The sequence below is a fragment of the Thamnophis sirtalis genome, unplaced genomic scaffold (genome assembly GCF_051295495.1).
Source record: "Thamnophis sirtalis isolate CommonGarterSnake01/CBP01778 unplaced genomic scaffold, rThaSir2_p1.2 scaffold_10, whole genome shotgun sequence".
NCBI lineage: Eukaryota > Metazoa > Chordata > Lepidosauria > Squamata > Natricidae > Thamnophis > Thamnophis sirtalis.
The window spans coordinates 45721766-45749507 of NW_028261390.1; the positions used below are offsets into that span (position 1 = coordinate 45721766).

General features: G+C 34.9%; 1 protein-coding gene across 3 annotated transcripts; it reads left to right on the forward strand.

Moving 5' to 3' along the window:
• The first annotated feature begins 368 nt into the window (after positions 1-368).
• Positions 369-27252, forward strand: MTNR1A (melatonin receptor 1A). 3 transcript variants are annotated; one of them, XM_087724493.1, is made up of 3 exons: positions 12263-12383; positions 13924-14259; positions 24417-27252. In XM_087724493.1, the coding sequence occupies exon 3, from the start codon at positions 24479-24481 to the stop codon at positions 25283-25285; it is 807 nt and encodes a 268-aa protein (XP_087580619.1). In that variant the 5' UTR covers positions 12263-12383; positions 13924-14259; positions 24417-24478; the 3' UTR covers positions 25286-27252. The 3 variants fall into 3 exon arrangements, with proteins under 3 accessions (XP_087580617.1, XP_087580619.1, XP_087580618.1); XM_087724491.1 differs by lacking the exons at positions 12263-12383; positions 13924-14259 and adding an exon at positions 369-1015; XM_087724492.1 differs by lacking the exon at positions 13924-14259.
• The last annotated feature ends 490 nt before the right edge of the window (positions 27253-27742 follow it).

Sequence of the window (27742 nt, forward strand, 5' to 3'; positions counted from 1 at the left end):
TCCTTCTTCTATTCTCCCAAAAAGCCCTCCAGAAGTCTATTCAGCCGCTACTTCAGGTGGCAAACGATAGAAAAATTGCTGGGTGCTGCCTCTCCAGGACCTACCGACGGCCAATCTCATGAATGAATCCCGGTAGGCTCATGAATGAGCGAGCGAAGAGATGAATGGAGGGAAAGCCTGGGTAAAAAAATGAATGGGACCTTTCGCGCTCGCGCCCGCACAGATCCTCCCCGCTTACAATTTTGCCGTGAATGGAGGCCCTTATTTCCCGTGCAGACCGCAGGAGGGCACTGTGCCCGCGCTGCCCACTCGGGCGGCAGCTGGAATCCCCTCGCGCCGCACGTGTCTCGGGAAGGGGAGGCCAGACGCCAACGCGGAATGTCACCTGGAGGCAACGGTGGCGGCTGTAGGGGCGTTTGTATGTGCGTGTTTGGGCAGAGGCGCTGAGGTGTGGATGCCGAACGCAAGTGCAGCAGCCGAAGCGTCGGGGCGATGAAGGCGGAACGAGGAGGAGGGGTGGGGGAGATGCTATAAAAATAACTCAAGGAGTCACATGCACAGTACGGCGAAACGTTCCAGTCTGAGTAAAGGGGGCGAGATGGGGCGCACGCCGATGGGAGGAGTCCGGCGATAGGGGCAGCGACGGGCCGGCTCTTTTGCAAAGGGACGGGGAGACGGAGCGATGCCGTTCTCCTCACACCCCGCTCCGCCTCGTGCGCATATAGCGTCCCGCATAAGGAAAGGCAGAGGACCGGGACGAAGTTCTGCTGCCCAACTTCGCACCGCTGGCATGGGTGTCTGGCGGGCGTGACTCCCAGCATGTCAGTCAATGGGAGCGGGCTGAATGGCTCAGGGCTGAATGGCTCGGGGCCGCAGGACCAGCTCACCTTGGACAAGCCCCCTTGGGTGGCTTCCACTTTGGCCGTCATCCTTATCTTCACCATCGTGGTGGATCTGCTGGGCAACTTGCTGGTGATCCTGTCCGTCTATAGGAACAAGAAGCTGAGGAACGCTGGTGAGAAACGGGACGCCGAAGGAGGGTGGTAAGAAGTTGCAAACCAACCCAGCCGCGCTCCGGGGAGAGGAGGGAAGATCGGGGGGGGGGGGTGAGGGAGGGGAGAGTTGCTCGGTCCCGGGACAATATTTCCCCGCAAATCATAAAGGCGTTCCTTCTGGCTGTGAGGCGCCAAATTAATTTTGTTCCTCTCCTCCCAAAAGCGGTGGCTTGCCTTGCCTCCCCTAGTGCCCTCCCTCTTTAATCTGGCAGGCACAGTTAGGACCCATCCAGCCGTCGATTTTTATTCTCCGGACTCTGCCGGGTGGCTGCAAGGCAAGTTCTGTAGTTCAAGCTAGCCTTCCCCGGAAGTTTGGGGTGGCACCCTTTCTACGACCTGCCCATAGGATGAACCCATCTCATGTATCCATTCTTTCCTTCTTTGCATCTTAAGTACAGTATTTCATAGTTTTTCAAGGTTTGCAGGTTGCCCTCGCTGAGCCCTGTACTATGCAGAACATCAGCTTCAAACTGGGTGACAAAAAAACAAATGTATTTTTTCTCCACTTCAGATGGGAGGATAAGCAAGGAGATTTTTTAGCAGGAACCAGGTTTTAGGCGGTTTATATCAAACTTGCTCAGTGGCATTGGTAAGATCTAGTCCCAGTTGGAGTCACACAGTCGGCAAGAGAGAAGAGAGGCAATACAATTTTCTCTTAGATGAATAGATGGAAAGAGATGGTCAATTAAGCCATACTCTATGTCAGTGTTTCTCAACCTTGGCAACTTGAAGATGTCCGGACTTCAACTCCCAGAATTCCCCAGCCAGCATCCGGACATCTTCAAGTTGCCAAGGTTGAGAAACACTGCTCTATGTTATTAATCCAGGGTAAGAAATAATGGTACAAAATGAATATGTTACTACCATGCCTGTTTGGGGTGCAGCCAATGCAATGCTAACCAATTCTTTGTCCTTTTTTCTGTCTATTTAATTCATTGCAAAACTCTCAGGCAGTTAAACAGTTTTACCTCTTCCTGTATTTAAAAAGGAGAATCTCTTGAGCAAATCTGCCTTCTTTGGTGCTTGTTCTAATAGAGGAAAGTCCTCTCCTTATTTGTTTGATCAAGTTGGCTCAATTGGGGCACACGTATTCTAAATCTAGTCACTCATACCTTTCTGGCCCTTTTAAACTTTCATTAAGGAAAAAAATCTTGCTTGCTGAAGGATCAGAAAACACGTGCAGGGAGCAGAAAACACGTGCAGGGAATTGCGTCAGCAAAGCAGACAAATGTGTTTCCACACCCCCTTCTAGAATTCCAATCTTTAGTTGATGCTCTGAATGAAATGTCTTGCAGGCTTTTGAAGGGCATCACATGGAATATTAGTTGTTCAAACATGGTGTTTTGACAATCTGGGCAGATGAAATCTGATGGATGACTCTGGGGAAGCACATCTTTTTCCAGAGCACCTAACATACTACAGTGTTTTCCAGAATTTGTGGGGGGTTTAGAATAAATCACTTCCTTACCTGCTGCAAAGTAATTATTACAGAACCAGCATGCAATCAAAGGAAATAGTCTTCCTTTGAGGTATTTGCTGCTGGTGTTCTTTTCATCAGTCTGGGGAGTTCTAAAAACAATATTACGTATGTTATGTATGGGAGGCCATCTCACTGACTTTAAATTTTGGAACTCTACATTAAATAACACTTTGGGTTACAAAGTGAACTTCCACTTGCACAATAGAATTCTCCTTGTCTTCTCTTACAGCCCTTTCCCACGCCCCCTACACACATAAACACACACATATACACTTCTGCATGGAATGGAGACATGTATGCTACAGTACTGACAGAGGGACAGACCAAGTGGAAACAAGGTTTTACTTTGATATTGAAAATAAGGCAATAAAAATCAATTCTCCCAGGGCAAATGAATATAAGTGCGTTATATTCCATACACTATATGAAAACAAACAAATTAGGTTTTTCAGGGCAGATAGCCCTCAATTAACATTCGCCTGGTCCCATCTGGGACTTGCAACTTCTTCCTCACTTCTCCATTGACTTTGTTTCTTGGAAACTGGCAGGAGTCACAAAGAGGTAGTGACTTAATGATCCACAAATTTCACTTAACAATGGCTATGCAGCCATGTGACACTGTGCTTTAAGACTGCATTGTTTAGCGACCAAATTTCCAGTCCCAATTGCCATTGTTAAGCAAAGACTCCATATATAACCATAACAACTTGCAGTAGTAGAATCATACTGTACAATTGCTTGAATGAGAGTTGTGTATTGTTTCCTATGTGAAAATGTTTCTACCTAAGGCAATTTTATTTTATTTATTAGGTTTATAATATGACTTTCTTTCAGGAATTCAAGGTAGTTATCTGTTGTACTCCAGTATTTTACCCACAAAATAGTATTTCCTGGGCGTAATATTGGAATAGCATATTAAATACAGCTTAATAAATAGTATTGTGTACAGAATTCATGAATAATTTAGTTTCTGTATTTACCTGCATTGCTGATCAGAAAAATAAATCACTAGCCTCTTTAAGTGCATCAATTGATAAGCATTCTGAATCCATTAAATCCATCTTTTTCCATGACAAGTATAAAAATTTTTGTTTTACAGGAACATTATAGTTCCATTCTTGGTATTTTAAGCTTGAAGAGGAGTGGAGAGTTGAAATATTTATAGTCAGAATCACACTAAATATTTTTGGACTGTGAAAATGTTGTAATGACATGATGTTCCAAAGTGTGTAGGACTAGGCAACGGATAAAGATTCTATGTTTGTGTAGGTTTTGTTCATGGATAAGGGTTATATTTCATTTTTTATGATAATACTCTATTACTGCAGCACACCCAATCATTTTCTTGCATTTTATATCTAGAAATTGCATAAATTGCACCATGGATTTTTATCAACCACACTACTTAAATTTAACAGCATGGTCCAAGATAGCTGCAGAGCTTGGGGCAAACAGCATTGAATTAAACTATTCAAGATAACATAGTTGGGAACAACTAGTGCTTATAATCTTAGAAAGTGACTCTCGGTTAGAGCAGGTAGCCTAGATGAACCAAGTCAACCAAAGAGTAACTTATTTGAAGTAGAAAAGGCCATTTCTATAGTCTTCCATAATAAGACTCTAAAAACATAAATCTTGTGCTTTCTAATTTTGCCACAATGATTTTTAGAGTTTACCATTCTCAAGCATATATACCGAGGGTAGATCTCAGTAATTCAGAACATCACTATTGCAAGCTTGTTTATAGAAAATCACAATGTGTGACTTTAGTACGGCTAAAATAATAGAAAATGTTTTAGAGCAGTGGCTTTCAACTTGTGGTTGTGGACCCTTGGGATGTCACAATGTCATCCTGGGGGGGGAGGAGAAATATTATGATTTAAATCTTGAGTGAAGTCTTGGTGATCTGAAGCCATGATCATGGCTACAAAAGGTATTTAAGCGGGTCTGTGGTGAAGAAAAGGTTGAAAACCACTGCTTTAAAATATCATGAATGAAACCAGCTGAGATCTACAGAACATGAGGAAAATTGTGGCTAGGGCGAGATGGCTAGGCTACAATGGGTATTTTGCTGGCTCTGCTTCTTGAGTTTTCTATGCTTCTGACCATGTTCCATAAGCACTGTCACACATATCTGCTTATTGGTCTTCATCCCAAGTATTGCTTTTCTAATTATCTTTTCATTATTGTGGTCAAGGGTGTGCTAACAGAATAATTGTATTCAATGTAAAATGTGGAAGTCTTGGGTTTATAAAGAAATTGTCATTGTAATGAGCAGCACAATTCTATGTAAATATGCTTTAAAAAATCCATTCTTTGCAACTTTTTTAAATATTCCTAAAAATATTTAGGTTAAGGATTTTCCACTTAAATTGTATTTTAAATTTTCAATTACCTTTTTTGGCAAAACAATGCCAGACTCTTTTATTAAAGCATTTGCAACTGATAAGCTGTTGAGAAAAGAGATTTAAAATGCAAGCTTGACTCATTTTAAATAATTGTTATTAATTAAACTGTAACATTTAGCTATAACTGTTACAAACTCTGAATTCAGGAGTATTTACGTGTTCATTTACATATCTCATGTAACTTTATAGTTGTGAGAAGACTGTTAAATGAGGCACATCAAAGCAACATGGAGCTGCCCTTGAAGAGCATCCGGAAGCTCCAGTTGGTGCAAAATGCAGTGGCCCACATGGTTTTGTGCAGATCCCAGCGTGCACATGTATCACCTCTCCTGCAGGAGCTGCATTGGTTGCTGATTTGCTTCCAGGTGCAATTCAAGGTGCTGGTTGACACCCGTAAAGCCCTTCATGGGTTAGGACCAGGTTATCTGAGGGACTGTCTCTTGCCAGTCACATCTAACCGACCCATCAGAGCAAGGAGGCAGGGAATATCCCATCCCCGAGGGAGATACATCTGTGGGACCCAAAAGAAGGTGCCTTTCTCTCTGGAACATCATTCCCCCCAGAGATTAGAATGGACTCCACTCTAATTATCTTCCGGAAGGTGCTGAAGATCTGGTTCTGCCAGCGGGCCTGGGAAACACAGAGAGGGATGGAGCCCATTAAATGGCTTGTGTGATCGGCTGGAGTGGGAAGTGGGAGGTTTTTATTGTTTTAAATATGGTTTTATATTCTGTAAGATGCCTTGAGACACCATGGGCAAATAGGCGACAATATAAATTCAATAAATAAACAAACAAACATGAATTCTCTGTTCTACTGATACGATATAAATGCAAAAGATATAGGATATGTATGTATGTATGTATGTATGTATGTATGTATGTATGTATGTATGTATCCTGTATCTTTTGCATTTATATCGTATCAGTAGAATAGAGAATTCATGTTTAGAACAGAACAGAGAATTCATATTTATTTATTTTATTTACACATACACACACACACACACACACACACACACACACAAAGCATAGTATTATTTGTGCTATGTGTTTTTGAAAAATAATTTTCTTTTTAAGTTTCTGATTGCTATTTAAATCATTAAGACAATGAATACATATAGTACGTCTCTCTGTGAATGTGTGTGCGCGGGCACGCATGCACACACACACACACACACACACTTTTTATTTGTAATGTATTACATATGAAAAAGCTATAACAATGCAGAATAAGAACATGGAACCTGGTAATTATCACAGTTATTTGCTGACATTTTCACTATGAAAAACATCACTACAGGATGGAAATCTGACATAGATCAGAAGATGAAGGAAGATGTGTCTTGAAGAAAATGTAAATCAGTGAAGATCACCTCTTGTTTCTCTTCAAGGAAAACAAACAGATTAAGGCCAGTTGAAAGTGATAGCTTGGGGAAATCAATCTATATCTCTTCACTCTTTCCACCATGTTACCAAATAGCTGGGGGGAAAACCAATTCGGATATCTGGATTTCTTTATTGACTTTTGGGGAAGAAAGAAGAGGAGGGAAGACAGAAAAAAATGGCTATGCACTGTGTACATCAGTTTCTCTTCACAGCATTTATAACATTTGCAACTAGAGTTGCAGAACTCAAATCAAAAGACACTGATGTCTCTCAGAGGTCTCCCAAGAATGTTGTTAAGAAAATAATATGTTGCAGCTATAAAGAGCTTCATCATAGCACAAGCTTGGATTCAGAAGATGCTCCTATAGAGTAAGAAGGTGATATGACTGGTAGGACCCTTGTTTATTGAATATACAGGTAGTCTTCGACTTATGACACAATTGAGTCCAAAATTTCTTTGTTGAGTGTGACAGAATTGGAGACAACTGAACAATGGAAAAAAGTAGCATTATAAACAATATTTTTTTTGTTAAAATGGTCTTTCTGTCTCATCAAAAATATCAATTAAACTATGATCCTTGGAAGTATTCCTTATAGTCTTTCTTACAATAGTTAACTCTGATTTTAGCATAAAGTGCAACTTATGGTTGACATTGCAATAAGCCAATGATGGCCAATGAATGCAAGCTGAGATATCAATTTCTTGAATCGTTTGATTCTCCAGCAAATTATTGTCACTTTAAAAAATCAACTTATTATATAGACTCCACAATTTGTTGCTGTGTCCCTGTTAGATTTTCATACATCTAAACTAAAAGTATCCTGTTGGAAGGACATGATTTGAGATTTGGGGGTGGGGACACAGCTACCTATGATATGACAAAGTTAAGGTAAATATGGATTTCCAAAATCATTTTATAATGAAGGCTTGGAACAAGTATAAAACAAGATTGATTACCAAATTTCTTCATGATTATCACCCCAATAAGCTTTATTTTAGAAGTACTTACAAAATCAGTTGACCTACTCAGACCTACTGACTTCTAAAAGTGAACCTAAACTAAAAATGGGAAAAGAATTTAAAATGGAGGGTCATACTTGTCCATAGTATGCTTATGAACATAATGCTTATGTTCATTTAACACTTAAACACTTAAACTGTACAAGAAGAATTTTGATTTTACAAATGAGAAAACTGATTTTGAATTAGATTTACATACTAATGACGAGCATGTTATTGCTAAGGTATACAAACTAAAAATGAATATGGAAGATTAATGTGACAAAGATTTATTAAGATTAAATGGGCAAAATTGAATATGATATAGTGCTTGATCAATGGAAAATATGTATACTAAAGGATTTAAATTTACATTAAATTATAACTTGATAATTTTACTTATAAATTATAACTTGAAAGACAATTTTATATGATGTGTTGTTGGAACTTAACACCTACAAATTGTCAAAAAGGTGTAAGAGTGTGTCAAATATATGTTGGAAATGTAATCAATCTGAAGGTATTTTTATCATCATTGGGGATCTGTAAGAAAGCTGGGAAATAAAGTTCAGATATGAACTTTAATTTAGAGAATTCTTGAAATAAATGTACAATTAAAACCATAGATTTTTCTTTGAGTAAAATAGGATAAGGTTTAAAATGGGGATGGGGTCTTATATACGATAATAGCAGCAAAACCTCTGTAAGTAGAGAGATGAAAGACATTACATATTCCCACTATGGAAGACTGGATGATGCGATTAACAGGCAGAAATGGCAAAATTTCTGTATTGTTTTGATTAAAGAAAAGACTAGCTTTGTTTCTACCTGGAAACCACATCTGGATTTTTTTTCCCTTAAAACTGAATTAAATAAAATTTTATTTTGGAATTTACTATTAGAAAATTTTATGGTTATAGAAATACTGTAAAATTCTATATTTGTCTCAATAAAGAAATTTTTCTGTTCTATTTTTTTTTTCCTTTTTCTCTTTTGGGCTAATCCTTTCTTTTTCCTATTGTTTTTTAATTTTTCTGTTTTCCTGAATTTGAATCTTGATGAAATTTGATAAAGTTTTTTTTTAAAAAAATGGATTGAACATTTACTAACATATATCTATGCCATAATTTTGAAGTTACAAGATGATGTCAACTTTTATTATACAGCTTTTCTCTTGATGAAAGGGTTTGGTTAACCAGCCAAATATTTGGTTACAGACTATTGTCCTGAGCTCAGATTAACTCTTGCAACTGACCTTTCCTCGACACCCAATCTTCATTTCTGCAATGACATGGACTTCCTTGCTATGCCTTTACTTGCAAAGCAGAAACAACGCCTTCAGTAAGCAAGAAAATTACAGGCACTTCACTGCAAGACATCTTTTGCCAAAAGTTACTAAACTGTACAAATTATTTCTTCACATGACATATTATATGGTAATGTCTGGCAAATGTATTTATTTTTTTGAACAGGAAATTGTTGCCTACATGGGAAAATAGACAGTTGTATATTTATCAAAAGTCATGATGATCATAATGGGCTAATGCTGCACATAATGTGATCCACATGTGTTTGAGTACTGTTTATGATATGGGATGCCGTACAATAAAACTGTGAGCTGATTATGTCAGGAGACAAAGAAGTAACTAACAGTAACTGGGTCTTATATGGCTACCTGTGGTTTCTTCTATTTAAGGGGATGCAGATATAGTTATTTCAATTATTTTGCCATTCAGTGGTGCCATACAGGATTCCATGTGTGCTAATTATGTCCTTATTGCACTTTATTTGGCATTTTCTAATTTGTAGTCAGATATAAAGCTAAGAGTTTGATAATTAGGAAGATTTTGTTAGTTTCACAAAAATTAAAGAGTAATTAGACTAAATCTATACTTAAGTTTCTGCCAACATAGCAGTTCGAAAGCATGTAAAAATGCAAGTAGAAAAATAGGAACCACCTTTGGTGGGAAGGTAACAGCGTTCCATGCACCTTTGGCATTTAGTCATGCCGGCCACATAACCACGGACAGCGCTGGCTCTTCAGCTTTGAAACAGAGATGAGCACTGCCCCCTAGAGTCGGGAACAACTAGCCCATATGTACGAGGGAACCTTTACCTTTATACTTATAGTGATTAAGCTATATAGTGGTCTAGCAGTATGTTGTGACTGATTTAGGATTTTAGAGATTTTCTTCCAGCACTGACTTCCTGGATTTGGAGAAATAAGAGTGGGATGGGTCCTGTGTTTGGCATGATGCATTAACCTTGCTGGATAACAAAGATAATTTTGCATGTGTTAGAAGCATATCACTGCTATTTTTTGAAATTAAAGCTTGCTGTCTAAATGTGGAAAATAATTAGCATTTGAATATACATATTCCCTTTCCAAAGCATTTAGGACAGCCCTGTTTCAGCTTTTCAGTTGGAATTCAATTTCCATAATTTTCAATTCATCTAGCTAATACAAAACTATAGGAGTTAAACTACAACCAATCAGGAGTGTAGCATATTTAGTTACTACAATTAGTAACATTCTTATGTCTTCTTTTTTATTTATGGAAAGAAAGTAGTGCATAAAGCAAAGGAATTAACTAATTGCAATCCCATTTTATTTTTTTAGCAAATTGCTGCTTTCCATTGCAATATCCATTCTTCTATTATCATTTATCGTGACACTGTCAATGTGACCACTATCTGATTGCTTGATTCAACTGCCACAACATATTAACACAAACATTATCATCTTCAATTGATGCAAGCATGTAAACTGGTTTTTTTTTCTATCCAGATTTTTCTCAAATTATTATGCAACTTTTGATTTATTTTTGCTTTTTTTAACAAAAAAACTGATATTCAGAAAAATAATAATTAGTTATTTAACCAACTATAGAAACAGGGAAGGATCTTAAATATGGAAGTGTGATTAAATTATTATTCAGAACAGTCTGTTCTACTTTTGCAAATATTTGCTGTAAATATAAAACAACTTTAATCCCTTCTCCAAATCTCAATTTTTAACTTTCATGACACAATTCATCATTGAACTATAAATATTCACTCACCAATTATTTCTTGTTTTAATTTATTTTCTTATTGTAAGGAGAATATTGATAAGGCAGAATTCAAAGTTATGAACGGATATTCCCTGGACACCTGTTCTGTATGGGAAATATTTCCAAAGTATTACCAAATCCAAACTGCTCTTAGCAAAAAATAAAAAAAGATTGTTAATCAAATTTAATAATATTTAAAATGAATGAGTGAGGTGTATATCTTTCTGATATATATAATATGATTGTTATGCAAGTTTACTGAAGTAAATAGAAACAACACCATGGGTCTTTCATAATCAGAAAGCAGCCTTGGAAACATTCACTTCTGATCTATTATCCATTTCCCCTTTGTGCAAATTTTCTCTTCTCACACTTAGGGCATAGTTTAGTAGTAGATCAATCTAAATCCTGATTAACTTTAATGAGGACTGCATTTTATTAGTTTTCCAAAACTACTCCCAACTTAAGTCCAACTATGGTTGGACTTAAGCGTAGTACACAAAATTATCCGCTACAACATCCTATTGGTCAATGACTACTTCAGCTTCAACCGCAACAATACAAGAGCACACAACAGATACAAACTCAATGTAACCACTCCTAACTTGATTGCAGAAAATATGACTTCAGCAACAGAGTGGTCAATTCCTGGAATGCACTACCTGACACTTGTTACATCTTCAAATCCCCAAAACTTTAACCTTAAACTGTCTACTATTGACCTCACCCCATTCCTAAGAGGTCTGTAAGGGGCATGCTTAAGTGCACCATCGTGCCTACCATCCCTTTCCTATTGTCCCCATTTATTTATACCCATTTCATTCATATTCATGTTTATTCTTATATCTTGTAAAGATTATCTTGTAAACGATTGACAAATCAAATAAATAAATAAAAATAACTAAACTTCATTTGAACATTTGTATCAAAAATGATTTAACCATAGTTAAGTTGAAAAAGGCCACATAGAAAAAGGAGGAGGACAATAGCCTCTGGAGACGTTAAGTCTAGTCCTTGGTTTGTAAATGATAACTATCAAAGAATAAACATATTATCTGTACCGAAGCTTTATAAATAATACAAATGGGAACATGAGTCAAAATATAGAGGAGTGCACAAAGGATTCAAAGGAGGTGCCTCATGATACATGGGAGCATAACAAAGTGTTGCTCTTTGAATCATTAAAACAGCCACATTTTTTCCAAGGCTCAGGTGGATACCTTGAAAGCTATTCCAAGTTGTCTCTGGATGTCTTGTGAAGTTTACCTTTTAACTGTTTTGTACAGCCCTCAAGTGAATCCTACAATTAGCAGGATAAACAGTCATTGATGGATAACATTTTAGATTTTCAGTGCGATGTGTTCTTTTAAAATACTTGCATATCTGTGTACTTCAAACATCACTACACCATCTCCAGTGTAAATATGAGCTGCAACTTATGATACTGCTGATTGTAGCGCTTGGCTTTAAATGAATTCTAATCAGTCATTTAATGACCTAGTAAGGAAATTGAGGTCTATATTTGAAATTACAGACGGTTCCAGCTGACTGGCATTTGGAAAACAGATTTTTTTTTCTGAAGCAAGTATGAAATTTTGAACAGCAGTTTAATTAATTAATGAAGGACCCTTTTTTACAGAAATATTTGGTTGAAAAACAGAAGGCCAGATGCTAGATTTTAATCTACTTCAGAAAATCAAATTGTCATTTTTACCTTCATTGTTTTTGGTGCCCTATTTTTGAACTGAAGTAGATTTTTAATTTTTTATTGCTTCCATGTCATAAAAAATACATTGATTGCTGCCTTGAATTTTGAAGTAAAAAAGTCCTTGTCATTATTGCAGATGTCTTTTGGAGCAAAAATGGAGGAGACATCTGAACCATCAGAAGGACATTTTCACTTTTAGAAGACCCGCTACTTATATGCAAACTCAGGATGTCATGAGAAGAGAGTGAACATTTGTATTTCAGAATTGCCTTACATCAGGTAGCGTGAAGGGTAAGCAAATTGCATATATGGAGGGGTTGGGAGTTAGCCATCTTAGACTGCAATTCCTACATCTGTTTACAAGGAAGTAAGTTCCCTTGTACTTAGGGGGACTCACTTTTCCATAGATGTCTATAGAATTTCATCTTAAATTTTCCTTCAGGTGGAGAATAAAAAACTTTCAAAAATGTTATTGCTATTCTTTGTGAAATTTATATCATGATCATTTATTTGATTTACTAATCAAATTTATCTGGCTGACCATCTCACTGAAAGTAGCTATAGAAAGTTGTACAAAAATTACAAAACTTAATACTATTTCCTGATCTTTATATGAAAATAGGTTATGTTTTCTTATTTTTATCAAACCTTTCCAACCTACATGGCCTTCTGTATTTTTTGAGACTTTCATTTCAGGTGTTCTTGGTCACGTTGCCCTGATGACTGGGAATTTTGAAAGTGATAGAACTGCCGTGTCTGAAAACTATTGAATTAGCAAAAGATTTTCCATCAATTTCTGAATTTGAGATCGGAGAGCTGGATGAAATAGGATATTTATTTCTATTATTGAGCCCTTTCTATCTGACTCTTTTTTCCAGTCACCCACAAATAATGATGTAAGAATCTAAGAATGATCACAATAATCATGAATTACACATTTTTGAAATAACCTGCCAAACTAATACATTAAATGTCTGTATATTTCTCTTAAAGTTTTTAAAGCCATTTCAACTTTAGGAAAAAGCAAATACTGATGCACATGTATTTTGGTTTGAAGTACATATATCGGCACTATTAAAGTATTTTTCATGCTTCTTATGCACCTTTTTGTAGGGAAAGTTTAACAAAACTACAGTGGTGCTGTAAATCGTTTTTTGAGAAATTTCTCAAAGCAGAAAGAATTTTATACTATCAATTTTTAGCAAATTTTCTCATATATAATATTAAGCAAAACACTAAATGAACCTGTTTCCTCTGTTTTCCACTGTTGGTGGAAGAATGATGTTTGTCTTGACATTTTTATTATTATTTGGGTTATTTAATAACTAGGAAATTTATATTCTTAAGAATGAGTATTCATTTAATTTTAGTCCATATTTTCTCTTTTTTTATTTGGGAGGGGCAGTTTATGTTTCATGGCTATAATATTTTGTAATGAGCTGTTGATATTTATTACTACATATACAGGAACTGGTGGTTCAGTTCCTTCCTTATCACAAAAGTTCCAGCTAACTCAACTCCACCTTCCCATTGTAAAATCTGTGCTTCTACACTATGTCAATTAATGCACTGCAATCTCTATCTTTTTCTCCTGGTAAATCAGGAGAATAAATGGGATTTACTGAAAATGTATAGGTGGTACATTAGGATGATATTCTTAGTATGTATGTATGTATAAATCAACAACGTATTCCTAGTTAACATACAACAAAATAAGGCATGAGCTGTAATATACAGTAATAAACCAATAATAACCATGACCTCAAGCTACAGCATTCTCCAAAGTTTTCATGAGGAATTCATCTTTCATTAATTTTTGGAAAATCATCAGGGGTGTCTAAAACTGGAAGAAGAAGAAGAAGAAGAAGAAGAAGAAGAAGAAGAAGAAGAAGAGGAAGAGGAAGAGGAAGAGGAAGAGGAAGAGGAAGAGGAAGAGGAAGAGGAAGAGGAAGAGGAAGAGGAAGAAGAAAGAAAGAAAGAAAGAAAGAAAGAAAGAAAGAAAGAAAGAAAGAAAGAAAGAAAGAAAGAATATTCCATAAATCAGAAGACCATTACAGAAAAGCACTGTTCCAACTCCTTCATCTCCCACAAATGGCAAACCATTAATAACTTTTCACCGAAACAAATTTCCTGGAAGCTATTGCATATCCTCCAATACAAGTCTTATGTGAGTATAGTGATTCTTACCAACCAATAAATGTGTTATATATTAACACCACCTGCAGTTTCCAAGTAATCTTCAAAGGCATTTCATAGTTCAGCACTTCATAGTTATGTTGTAAGCTCTGGCCACAGCTAGCACACCAGGCAAGCTGTACAAATCTTTTGAGCATAGCCTCCATTTGTATATTTTGAAGTGAGTCCAGATCATGAATCTTTTCCTTCAGGGGCAATGCCATTCCTTCCAGAAATGAAAGTGGAACTGACAGGACTGTTTCTGAACATTTCACTAAATTTTAAGCGCAGATTGCTTTGTCACATCTGGAACTCAACCTTTGCCAGCAATCAAATCAAAATTTCCACATTGTCTATGACTAGCTCAAATATGGCTGTCAGATATGATATGTGAGGATCAACTGCTAGCTGTTGACCGACAGTGGAATTCAAACTCTGCCTTATTTATGTCCCCATGACACAGATAAAAATAGGCAGAACTTTCATTGCCCAATCACAAATTCCAGCTAGACTTTTTTTTTAACCATATGCTGTGGACACAATCTCTTATCTATTGGGTGTCCTGATACTTTTCCAGCCGCCCCCAATTCCTCACAACTGGAAAAAGAACAGTTTTCCCATTGATCCTACAAATGAGGAACAGGAAGCCAGAATTGCAGATGTCATTATGTTAGTCATATAACTGTCAAAGAAGTTCCAGTTTAGGACATTGCAATTCAGTGGCAAAACCACTTGTTTAGGGGTGTAATTTTTTAATAGCCTTTTCCCAACCCCACAACAAATGGATGCTTACTGATTCATCAGCCATTCCATAGTCTCTATTCCAAATAATACTTGAAAGTATGGCCTTCAGATAAAAACAAGATTACCTGCCTTTATTTATTTGCCTGAAATAGAGCTTTATTGAAAGGGTATGTTGCTATAGTATGCATTTTTGGTCCTTTGGATGAGGAATGAAAAACTTTTCCGCCCTTTAAATTTTATTTAAAATTTATTTATTCTGTCACTCCTTCACCTTAAAATTAAATGCATCAAAAGATAAAATTCTACTTTAATTTTGAATGGAATTATAGTAATTTTGTGTAGGTTTTTTTGCCATGTGAGAAATAAAATCTACATTATTGAATATCTGGCTGCTTATCAATTGTGATTAGTTGACAGTAAGTCAAATTGCTACACTCATTTCCATTTCTGCCCTCATGAGGCAATTACTTTTCAGTGTAAAGCAGCGTGCTTCATATGCAAATATTGTAAAGTGGGAGTAGAAAGAAAGAAAAAAATTACAGAATTACTGCTTTAAGTTACTTGGTAAATTTCCTCAAATGATTTCTCCATCAGGTGGCCTCAAAGTATAAGTCTTTATGAAATGTCAGTAGATCAGTCCTTTCCTTTTTAATAAGAATTATATTTAAAATTTAAGAGATGAGTAGTAAAGGGGTTAGAAAAGTAAACATTTTTATTACAAATTTGTTTTTTGTTTATCTTTGATACATTGGAGATTTTAAATGGATTTAATAAAGAAAGTTATACACTGCTTGGGCCTTATTTAGGTTACAGATTTTTGAAGATTATAGATTGTTCCGGAAGGGAAAAGTATTCTTCAAAGATTAATTGTTTTTGATATCTAAAGGACTGCACTGCTAATATTCTATGAACATTCCATTTGCCCTGGAAATGATGAATCACAACATTAATCAACTGAAATATCAAATAAACATTTATTAGTCTATTTTCTTAATCAAGTCAGTAAAAAAATTAATGTGTGGAATTGTGATGAAGCAATTAAATGTTGGTATTAAATGACTGGTTATGGAAAAAAATCTCTTGGTATATAGAAAATCAAAATGAAAGCAAATCATCAATGCCGTGTCTTTTACTGTGCATTTTCATCATTTTTTATATTGTTTATAAACTGCCTTGAGTAGCTTTCTTCCTTCTTGGAAGTGTAAAATATGAATTTCTTTAATAATTGTATCTGCATTTTTAAAAGAAGAAATGAAGAAAAGAAAAACATCATGGGATCATCATTCGATGACACTTATCTAATTGTGGACACTGGCCACAAATACAACAGAAAAATACTAGTTCCTATGAAGTAGTTTTGCATTTAGAGCATGGAATCTGAAACAGATGAAATACTGATGGTTATACTGCAGACTACATTTTAACAGTACAATACTTTTAATATTGCATGGTTGATATCTGTGGACATTCACAATCAAATTGCAAATGATGACAGGCATTTCAAATCAGATTTAATTACTTCTTTATCCATTTCTATTAAATTTGGTGCATATGCCTCTCTGAGGATGGTTTACAGTGTTTACAATTAATATGTTTCAATTATTTTATCTGCATTTGCCTTATAAAAGACTAACAGGGTTGAAACTACAGGAAATTCCTGGGGGATGATGTTACACAGGACAGATGATGCCAATGACAGTCAGGGCACAAAAGAACCATCACTGGACTTAGGTCCTAAGCATCTATGCCTTCTATGCACATATGGGCCAGACAGTTTCTGTTGGGGAAAGTCGTCAAATCATATAAGATTTTGTTGGTCAAAACTATCTCATACATTTGTTCTGCAAACCTATTGGTAACCAATGAAAGGAAATTAACACTGGTGTTCCATTCATATCCTGTCTGCCACACCTTATTCAACTACCGTTTTCAAGGTATTTTGGAGGGCAGACCAATGTATAGCATGTCACAATAGCAAACCACCCACAACTTCACTGCTTTCCTGGCATTATTTGTTGATCCTAAAGAACTCTCAAGTTGCAAAGCTGGTCAGCTGGATGGGGGTGGAGGAGAACCCCTTCCATAGCTAACACAGGAACTATGTCTAAATCAAGTAACATTTACCTGGGCCTTCCTCATTAATATCCATACATCTATCAATTTTTGTCTCCAGAACAGGGTAAGGATCTTTTCCTTGGCAATATACAATTCAGCATCGGTTTTCACTTACGATGAATAAGGAATAGCATTCTCCAATGACCTCACATATGTTAAAGACTTCATATTTGATGTAATAGGTTTAAACTATTCGTCTGATTCATTCCTACCGTGTTGTATTTAAAGTGTACAAAGTTTCCTTTGGCTTCTGAGTAATTGAAATTAAATTGGAAATTCTTTGTACTGTTCGCTTAATTAAGAAATTGTAGAAAACCTAAAAATATATACATTTATACAATATATACTTGATTTAAGAATTAGTAATAGAAACAAGATTTCTTTGTGACTTCTCCATAGCTTGGTTAAAATGTTGTTAGTGTTATTGATTTCAATGAGTATGTATTTTTTTTAAATTTTCTGCTGTCTCAGAAAATAAGTAAATGAGTCAACAGCATTCAGTATATATCCAGTGATTTTCAAGTAGATTTCAAGTTTTTGATTTCTTGTGGCAAATACATACTGGATTCAATGGACCTTTAAGAGCTCTTCCATTTCTGTAATTCTAAGTATGTGTAGTTCAAATCAACAGAAGTTAAGAAGGATGTTAATCAGTGAAATTTAGAAATATATAATGTTGAACATCATCATGTCCAGATTATTTTCTGCCTTTTTATTGCTGAAGCTTGATATAGATTGCTTCATTTATTTCATTTTCACAGGTAATAAAATTATTTTTAAAAAATAAATGTATTTATATATTAAAACAAACAAAAATATGTTGATATTAGAAAACTTTTCTTGTTTGAATGCCAAAGAATTAACTTCTCTCTAGAGCTTTTCCGCTAAAGGGATGGATTTTTGCATCCAAATCACTACGTGCACAATTAATGTGCATATGGAAGTTTAAAGATGGAAAAAGAAAGGTCAGCTCACATTAACTCTGGGGGAAAGACAGATGACTGAATAAGCATTTGAGTCATTGATTCCATGTCCATTCTTTCAGTTAAAAAACAGAATTCTCAGACCACAGTAAAAAAAAAGTTCAATGATCTGTTTTTTGTCACATGCATCTTCACTTCCTGATTAACTCTAAAGGGAATAAAAGCTTTACAATTCAAGATGAAGTTACCTTGACAACATCATGTATTTAGTATCTTGCTCAGAATTTCTAAATCTTCTTTCAAGTAAGACCGTATTTAAAGTTCTTCATACATCTTTCTTTTAAATATTTTGTGCTTATTTGTTGTATGAGGAGCAACATTTGATTTGATTTGATTTGATTATATTTCTATAACAGACAATAAACCTGCTACATTTTGTAGAGCAGTGAATTATTTGTAAGTCCTTTAGCAAAATATCAAGATGTTAACAGAGAGTTGTAATTTTAAATGTCAGGAGCAAAATCTGTGACCCAGTTCCAAGGAGACTGGAAGCATACTATAATGTTTGTGATTTTAATTTTTCAATCTGAAAGGGTAGTTCCTCATTCATAACAGTTTGTGATATTCTTCATCTAAATGGTTCTTTTAATTGGCCAGTGTGTTCTGCTGTAGAATTACTGTAATTAATTCATCAAAGTTACTTTTGTTAAAAAAAATAAACTTTCACATTAGGATATTTTTAATAGTATTTTATTCATATTTATTGCTACCAGCCTGAATGTCTAAATCTGTAACTTTTAGTTAGGAAGTGGTTTAACTATATGACTATATGATAGAAGGACCTATATTGTATACTAAGACATGCAAAATGTTCTAGATATCATAACATTGTGATAAAATTCAATTTTAATCATTGGAGTAATCATAGAGTCGAGTCAAGTATTATTTCTATTCTATGTTCTATTATACAACTAGTATTGGTATCCAGTTTTAGGCATCACATTTTAGGAAAGACCTTGACCACCTGGACAATATAAATTGCTTGTGACTTATGTCATTGATTTTAAAATAACCAAATGACTTCCTCAAATATCAGCTCCTTCATATAACAAAGATTCTATGTGTTCATACCTGACAATCTTTATAGTGATATTGATAAAACTGAACTCTGTAAGAGGAAACACTGAAAAGAGAAGGTTATATAAATTATGATTCTAGGTAATCATTCACTATCCAGGTGAATTACTTCAAATATTAAATCTGAACTTCTTTCATAGGATTTTGGTTTTATACCAGTGTTCAATTTTATGTGTTCATAAATATAAAATGTGTGCAAATAAATGCTCTGAGCTTGGTTGTTTTCTTGCAGATGTTTCATTACCCAATGCTATTAAAGTTGGAGGTTACTCTCAGTTTATATTCTAGTGCATGGGTGTCAAACGTGCCACGTCACATTACCATCATGTGATGTATCATGATGGTTTTTTCCTGGGGTAGGCATGATGCAGCCAGCCGTGGGATGCCAGTTTGACACCCCTGTTCTAGTGGCTTTCCCTGTCAGCGTTGGTGGGATTGATGTTAATCTTGGAATTAATCTATGCTCATCTGGGCATTGATTGCTGATGAGGAGATGTTATGGTCTTTTTGTTCCTTTGTTGATTGTCTCTTTTGCACAGTTTGCAGCAAAAGTATGATCAGAGTTTTCTGAAACTATGGCTGAGTCTGCCCATATGTTGTAAGTTTTCATCATGACTAATGACTGCTGGTTTGTGTTCATGGATGCATTCTGCCAGTTTTTTGCCTGTTTGACCTGTGTAGATTATAGATGTTTTCATTCTGGGGCTGCTGGTCTTTTGATTTACTTAGGATGTTTTGGACAGCTTTAGTTGACTTATGTGCTACAGTGATTCAATGTGTCTGTAGTAATCTATTGGTGGTTTGAGTTGATGTGTGCAAATAATGTATTCCGATCGTATACTATAGTTTTCATATATTTATGAAAGTTTTTAGCATATATAGCTATTAGAAAATAAATGTTACTTAACCCAGTGATATTTGTTCTGTGTGTGTCTGTGTGTGTGTGTGTGTGTGTGTGTGTGTGTGTGTGTGTGTGTATTTGCCAATGACCTATTTAAGGCATTTCTAAATTGATTTTAACTAATACATTTTACAGAGCCCACTAAGGTATCAAAATAAAAATCAGGAATCTGTGAATTTGAGTTCTGCCTTAGACATGAAGTCAGCTGGATGTTCTTTCTCTTTCCCAGTCACTTTCTCTCAGCCCTTGGAAGCAGGCAATGGCAAACCATTTCTGAAAATCTTGCCAAAAAATCTTAGTTAATCACCAGGAGTTAACACTGGCTTAAAGGCTCCATCTATCATCTATCTATCATCTAGCTAGCTAGCTGATGACAAACCTGAAATCTATGTACCCATGGTTTTTTAAAAATTAGTAAAGCTATATTTTGATCTGATTAAAGCATCCAAATGCTTCAGATTTCACTTCATTTGAGAAATGAGAACTTGAGATGGTTGCCAGAAATTAGTTATCACTCAAATGAATATGCCTTGGCAAGTAGTAAATATTATAATTTATTGTAATTTATTGTTTGGAAAAAAAAGCTGTGGAAACACTGGCAAAAAATGTAATGTATGACTCAAAGCTCTTTAATACTTTAAAAATATGTTACGAATATCAATTAAAATTTAATAAAGCCATAAGAATCCTTCTGAAAAAATCATTCATTGAATTAATGCCAGAGAAAGTATTAGAAATTTCAGAGGAAATTTTCAGAGAGATTGAAGATTAATTTCTCTACTAGAACAGAATTTATATTCAAATATAGAAGTTTTAAAAGCATTTTTTAAATATATACAACTAGCTGATAACCCAGCGTTGCCTGGGTATTTATTTATAGGGGTGAAATGCCCAGGCCAAACATAATTTCTAATGTTGGATTTTTCCCCTTACCAGAGGGAACCCCATTGTGGAGTACTGTGAAGCCATTACTATGGCAACTCCACTGTGCTGTACAATAGAAGCACTTTTATGGCAATACAGTAGAAGTCATTTTAAGGTACACAGGCTGTATCTTAACAAAACATACATCCGAAGGGTATTACGGGTGTCTTACCCCCACAGTGTTCTTTTCCAGAGATTAAGTTTGGTTGAAATTGCTCAAGGTTTTCCAGAGTTATGCTGGAACATACACACACAGCCAAGTATGTATGTATGTATGTACGTACGTACGTACACATACATTTCCTCTGAAATTTCTAGTACTTTCTCTGAACCCAAAACCCAGCCTGAAGATGGCAAGTGAGATCTTGCTGAAACCTTGCCAAGATAATCTCAATCTTACACGGGAAAAGACCCAAATACACAAGACCAGCATGCCTACACCCATGAAAAACTACATATATATATATATATATATATATATATATATATATATATATGTATGTATGTATGTATGTATGTATGTATGTATGTATGTATGTATGTATGTATGTATGTATGTTACAACCCCCGGTATGCCCAAATATGGGAGGAAGTTCACTACTTCCATTCTCTGTCCATCAGCTTGTCACAAGAGACCATCCAGACAGAAACCCAATATTTTTGCTGTTGCCTTTGTTACATTTTGTGTTGTATTTGTGCTGATAAATAAATAAAGGGAGACTAGTATAGATCTATTTCAAGCTATTTACATACCCTTACTGGGATTATATATATTTATATATAAACAAATGCATCCCTAGTCATTATATCTATTAATATTACACAGTTTAAAATACAATTCAAACAGGAAGCCTTGATTCAACACTAGTACAGAGCCATTTAATTTGTGCACAATCTAAACAAATCTTTTGTACTTCTAGTATAAATGGGTTTTGTGTACTATCATTAAAATCAGATAAAGTGTATCTTTCCTGCATCTGAAATAACCTAGCACTTAGTTACCTCATCTTTTTCAATATACTTCTTGCACTCCGATCAATGTAATAGGCACTTATAAATGGAAGCATAACACTAATTCTGAGAATTACTACAAAGACAAATATGTATTATTCAACAATAAAATGTGACATTTGAAGGTTATGTTTGTAATTGTAAAATGCTAAATGCTTGCTGAACATTGCAGAAGATAATATTGCCTAATTATTCTCTTCATGTTCCATTTCAGTCTGCTGTATTAAGATAAGAACTTTGATAGAACCATAAGATTCTTATCCCTTCAAGTGTCCAAATTATAACACTGTAAAGTCTTGCAATTCCTTAGAAAATGTAGTTTTGAGAATGAATCCTTGCCCAACAGTTCACTGAAGGCAGATTGGCATCCACTTTGTTGAATTAACAAAGGCAAGCATGAACTAAACAAAATTAAACTAAAATGTGGACTGTTTCAAAAAAATGCCTTTGCAAAGATAGTTCAGGAATTTATCAATATTAGCTTAATTCAGAGTGAGCCAAATCATTTTGTACAAGATAGCCAAAAGATATTTTATGTAATATTTTGTGAAACTGATTTTCTTTCCTGCTGGACATATTTCTTCAAACTTTTATAAAGTTGCAGAATTTCTGCTCCAAACTTAGTTTTTTGTGGACTAAGGAAATAGTAACCATGAACATAACGGAAATATTATTTAAAATAACAATTTAATGTGGTTTAATAACCATTGCAACTTGATTGTGGTTGTACATAGCTCTGTAATACCAGTAGTTTAGTTTCTATGATCTGGTTTATTTACTAAAAGTTACAAGATTGTTCTGGCTATAACTGAAATCACAAATCAATATAATGCAATCACTTATAATCACAATCACTGACTATAACACAAACACAAATCATAATACCTTAGATTACATACAAAACTATCAACTGATGGTTTTATCACAGTTTCAGCTTGGTTTGAAGCACTAAGCATCCCATTTGGGAATGGGATTCTTTACTGAGCACTGTTGTAGGGTTCCTGGTTTTTAAATGCCTATCTGGATCAATTGTTTAATTGACAAAGCTTGCTTGTATCTCTTAAATAGAGTCAATTGGCTAAGGCAGTCCACAAATGTGACAGCTGCTCCCAGAATTCTCTTAGCTAAGATGCTAAAATAGATCAATGTGAAAATTACTAATAATATAAAATATATGGCCTATTTTTAGATGGACAGATATGTTGAAGTACCCGTGCTTTCTGCTGAAATGAACACTTTGAATTTAAAGCCCGTCACGTCCTTTTATATAGCCACCTGCACTACTAAAAGAATTTCCATTGGTCTTTATGAATTACCATTTAATATGCACAGGATTTTTTATACATATACTTAATGTAGGTTTATATATAGAATTTGCAGGAGATGTAAGAATTGTGAAAAGAATGTAATATTTCTGACAATATTTTTATTTTCCTTCAACTTTCATGTGCCCTAAAGACTGGATGTCTGTTCATGCAAATTTAACTAGGTCTAGGATTATTAAAGCAAAATGAGAAACTATGGTAATGGCTTTGTAATCCTGAATGTCTACGCCTATTATTTTATTTTCATATTAAGACAGCTTTCAATACATGTGTCCAAGTAGTTAGAATAGTATAAGTTTTATCCCATTTCCTGCCTATCTCAGCAGGAGTGAATTTTTATCCATTCATTTAGTGAATTTTCAAGAATTAGATTTTGTAATTTATCCCAATATAGTTTCCTTTCTAAAGAAACTAAAGACTTTTCTATACATTTTTTTAAAAAAAATAGTTTTGTCTTGCATCTGCCACAAATACTTTCTGTGTGATTGTAGACATTTCAGCATCAAACATTGTTATGCTGTTATCCAACTTGATAGTTTTTCATAAACTTGAAGTTTATTTATTTTGAAAAAGTTGAGTCATTTTGTGTGTGTGTGTGTGTATACAAATGCAGATTTGGAAATATTTTTCCAAAACCTTCTACTGAATGAAACAATGCATGTATATAATAATAATCTTACATAGTCTTTATAATACTCTCAAATAATTTACCATGTCTTACTTGCATTAATCACCTATAGTTTCTACCATCTCTCTCTCTCTCTCTCTCTCTCTCTCTCTCTCTCTCTCTCTCTCTCTCTCTCTCTCCCTCCCTCCCTCCCTCCCTCCCTCCCTCCCTCCCTCTCTCCCTCCCTCTGTCTCTCACACACTCTCTTTTCTTGTATCAAACATTTTATTATGGTCAGAATTATGACTCTGATGGGTTGAATTCAGAATAAATTTTTCATGAGATAAATGAATGTATACATGCACATAAAATCATAATTTGATCTTCAATTCAACTTATATGTAACTTTGTGTTTAAAAAATACTATAAGTTATTTACTAATATATTATGCTTATTTTTCAGGAAATGTTTTTGTGGTCAACTTAGCTATCGCTGATCTGATTGTAGCTATCTACCCATATCCTATGATCTTGACATCTGTCTTTCATAATGGCTGGAACCTTGGATATATACACTGCCAACTCAGTGGATTTCTTATGGGCCTGAGTGTGATTGGATCTATTTTCAACATTACTGGCATTGCTATTAATCGATATTGCTACATCTGTCACAGCCTCAAGTACAACAAGTTGTACAGTGAAAAGAATTCTGTTTGCTGTGTCATTCTAATCTGGACTTTGACTTTTGTTGCCATTGTGCCAAACTTTTTTGTTGGATCCCTTCAGTATGATGCTAGGATTTATTCATGTACTTTCTCTCAGTCAGTGAGTTCCACATACACCATAGCAGTGGTCTTTTTTCATTTCTTGCTTCCAATAACCATAGTAACATTTTGTTACCTGAGAATATGGATCCTCGTTATCCAGGTACGGCGAAGAGTTAAACCTGACTACAAACCTAAACTAAAGTCATATGATTTCAGGAACTTTATCACCATGTTTGTAGTCTTTGTACTGTTTGCAGTCTGCTGGGCTCCATTGAATCTCATCGGCCTTGCAGTGGCTGTCAGTCCAGAAATGATAATTTCCAAGATCCCAGAATGGCTGTTTGTTTCCAGCTACTACATGGCGTACTTCAATAGTTGCCTTAATGCTATCATTTATGGACTTCTAAATCAGAACTTCCGTCGAGAATATAAACGAATACTTAGGACAATTTGTACAAGAAAAGTTTTCTTCCAGGACAGTTCTAATGATGCTCCAGAAAGGATAAAAAGCAAGCCCTCACCCTTGCTCACACAAAACAATTTAGTGAGAGTTGGCTCAGTATGAAGGGAGAGCTCTAGTTACTAACAATTACTAAATATTATGTTACATGACACCCAAGTATTAAATCCACGTACTAGCCCCGTTCTTCAACTTCTGTTACAATACATGGAAACTTACATGTATATATTGTATGGATTTAGATAAGATTATACTGTATGTATAACATTTTGGAACCAAGCTAATAATTACATGTTCTATTACAACATTATGTATGATGTTACACACAGCAGGCATGATTTCAACAAAGATACTTGAAAACCATTAACAATAGTTAAGAAAATATGCCAGTTACACTTGACATTGATTAGATAATTTCCAGTAATTCAATGACAACACAAATGTACCTTGCACTCCTACACAAGTCTTCTCTAATGTAAGATCACTGAATTCATAAAGGCTTATAGTTGGGTACATGAAGGTATAGAATTGTAGTTTGGGTTATTAACAGAATTATAAAATAAGTCCCTGTAAATTACTTGTGTAGTTTAGATTAGCCCCCCAAAATGGATTACGGTAATACTAATCAGCTCATTACTTTGATTTCCTATGCTTATCACAGCCTCTTCCAATATTCAGCAGCCTTTTCCATTGCTTGCTATCCCTAGAAGAGATTCTGTCAGTACACACAGTTTCTCCATGGATATCTCTGTATGGAGAATTAGAATGAACATGTAGAGGAAGTTTACAAAATTGAGATTGTGAGATTTAGTTGCTTCTTTGCCTCAGCCAAAAGAACATTATAATTATATTGCTCCAAATCTATTTCTGTCACCAATAATTTTGGAGGCACCTCTTAGGACCAGAAAAGCTTTTGATATGAAGCCTCCTTTGATCTGCCTAAAACAAACTACAAGATTGTTTCCCTTTTTGCTTTTTTGGACGTCAGACCTGGATGAGGTCTTGAAAGTGCAAGGAATATTTCCCCCCCCCTTCCCTTTATGTTCTGAAAGGGGAGGGTATCCTCAAGCAGGGTATCCTTAATTTAATGTTGCAATAATATGTCCCTTTTTTCTGGATAATAAAATATTTTATTAAAATTGTGGAAATAAAATAAAATATTGGCACATTAAAAAAATGAAGCATTATTCCTTAATTTATATTTTGATAGAATTTTGTTAAAATTAACAGCATATAATGATTTGGTGCTTTAAGATTAATTCACTTGCATTAATTATAAAGTTACCTGATGAATTTTAAGTTTATTAGTGGTTAACAAACTTTAACTATGGCAGTAATTTTAGTGACTTTCATATACTGATTTATATAATACGATTTTTAGTTATCTGGCTTTTTTTAGAAAAAAAACTTTAAATGTATGGATGTAATTAATCAAATAGGATCTTCTAAAATGAGTTTATGATTAATTATAGCTCTTAGCACTTTAAAAATAGAAGATAATCATTTTTCAAGAAGAAATTCTGTTTTAATAGAATCAATTTTAGTAAAATTATAATTCCCATTACATTGTAAATTTATTAATTGTTCCCTTTAAAGTATAAAAATATAAAATATAATAATCCAATAATTCATTATAAATGTCTATATTAATAAGAAATAATTTTTCTAATAAATAATTTTTGAAATAAGAATATGAACTAATTTTAATGGGCAGACATAATTTTTATATAATATTCTTGAAAATCATCTTAGTAATACCTGGTTTTTCACAATCATGTGAACATTTCTGGCTTAGCGGTAGCCAAGAATACATGCTTTTAGATATTAGAAACCGATAAGATAAAAGCAGTTGTTAACACAATAATTTGTTTTCCCTAAATAACCCTTGAATAAAAGTGGATTGAAATAATACGTTATATATTATCCCATTATAAAGTCTACATAAATATGTCCATGAACACTCAATACTCCATAAATACTCCATATTCTTCATGAATACTTTACTTGAGGAAAGTAAACTATAGGCAAAAAAGTTGTTATATGAGCTTTTTATGAACATCTGATTAACCTGCAGAACAGGTTTCCTGACAGTTAGAACAATTAACCAATGGAATAACACCCCTCCCCCCAGAAGTTGTAAATGCTCCAACACTGGACGTTTTAAAGAAAATGTTGGATATCCATTTGTCTGAAGTGGTGAAGGGTTTCTTGCCTAAGCAGGGGGTTGGCCCAGAAGATCTCCAACTCTGTTATTCTATTCAAAACAAAATATTTCTATTGTTAAAACCTACTGTCTCTTGTGTAGCAGTAACTGCTACAGAATAATATTCATGTGGAGCCAACCAACTTTATTTATTTATTATTCATTTATTTAGTTTGTCAAACATGTACAAGATAACAGGTATAAGTATACATGGACATGAACAAAGAAAATGGGTACAAATAAATGGGGACAGTAGGACAGGATGGTAGGCACGCTGGTGCGCTTATCCCCCCCCCTTTATGGATGTCTTAGAAATGGGGTGAGGTTCATGGTAGACAGTTTAAGGTTGAAACTGTGGG

Coding starts and splice junctions, on each gene's coding strand:
- MTNR1A (XM_087724491.1), top strand. CDS start 820: ATGTCAGTCAATGGGAGCGGGCTGAATGGCTCAGGGCTGAATGGCTCG. Junction 1,016..24,416: donor CAAGAAGCTGAGGAACGCTG/GTGAGAAACGGG, acceptor CTTATTTTTCAG/GAAATGTTTTTGTGGTCAAC.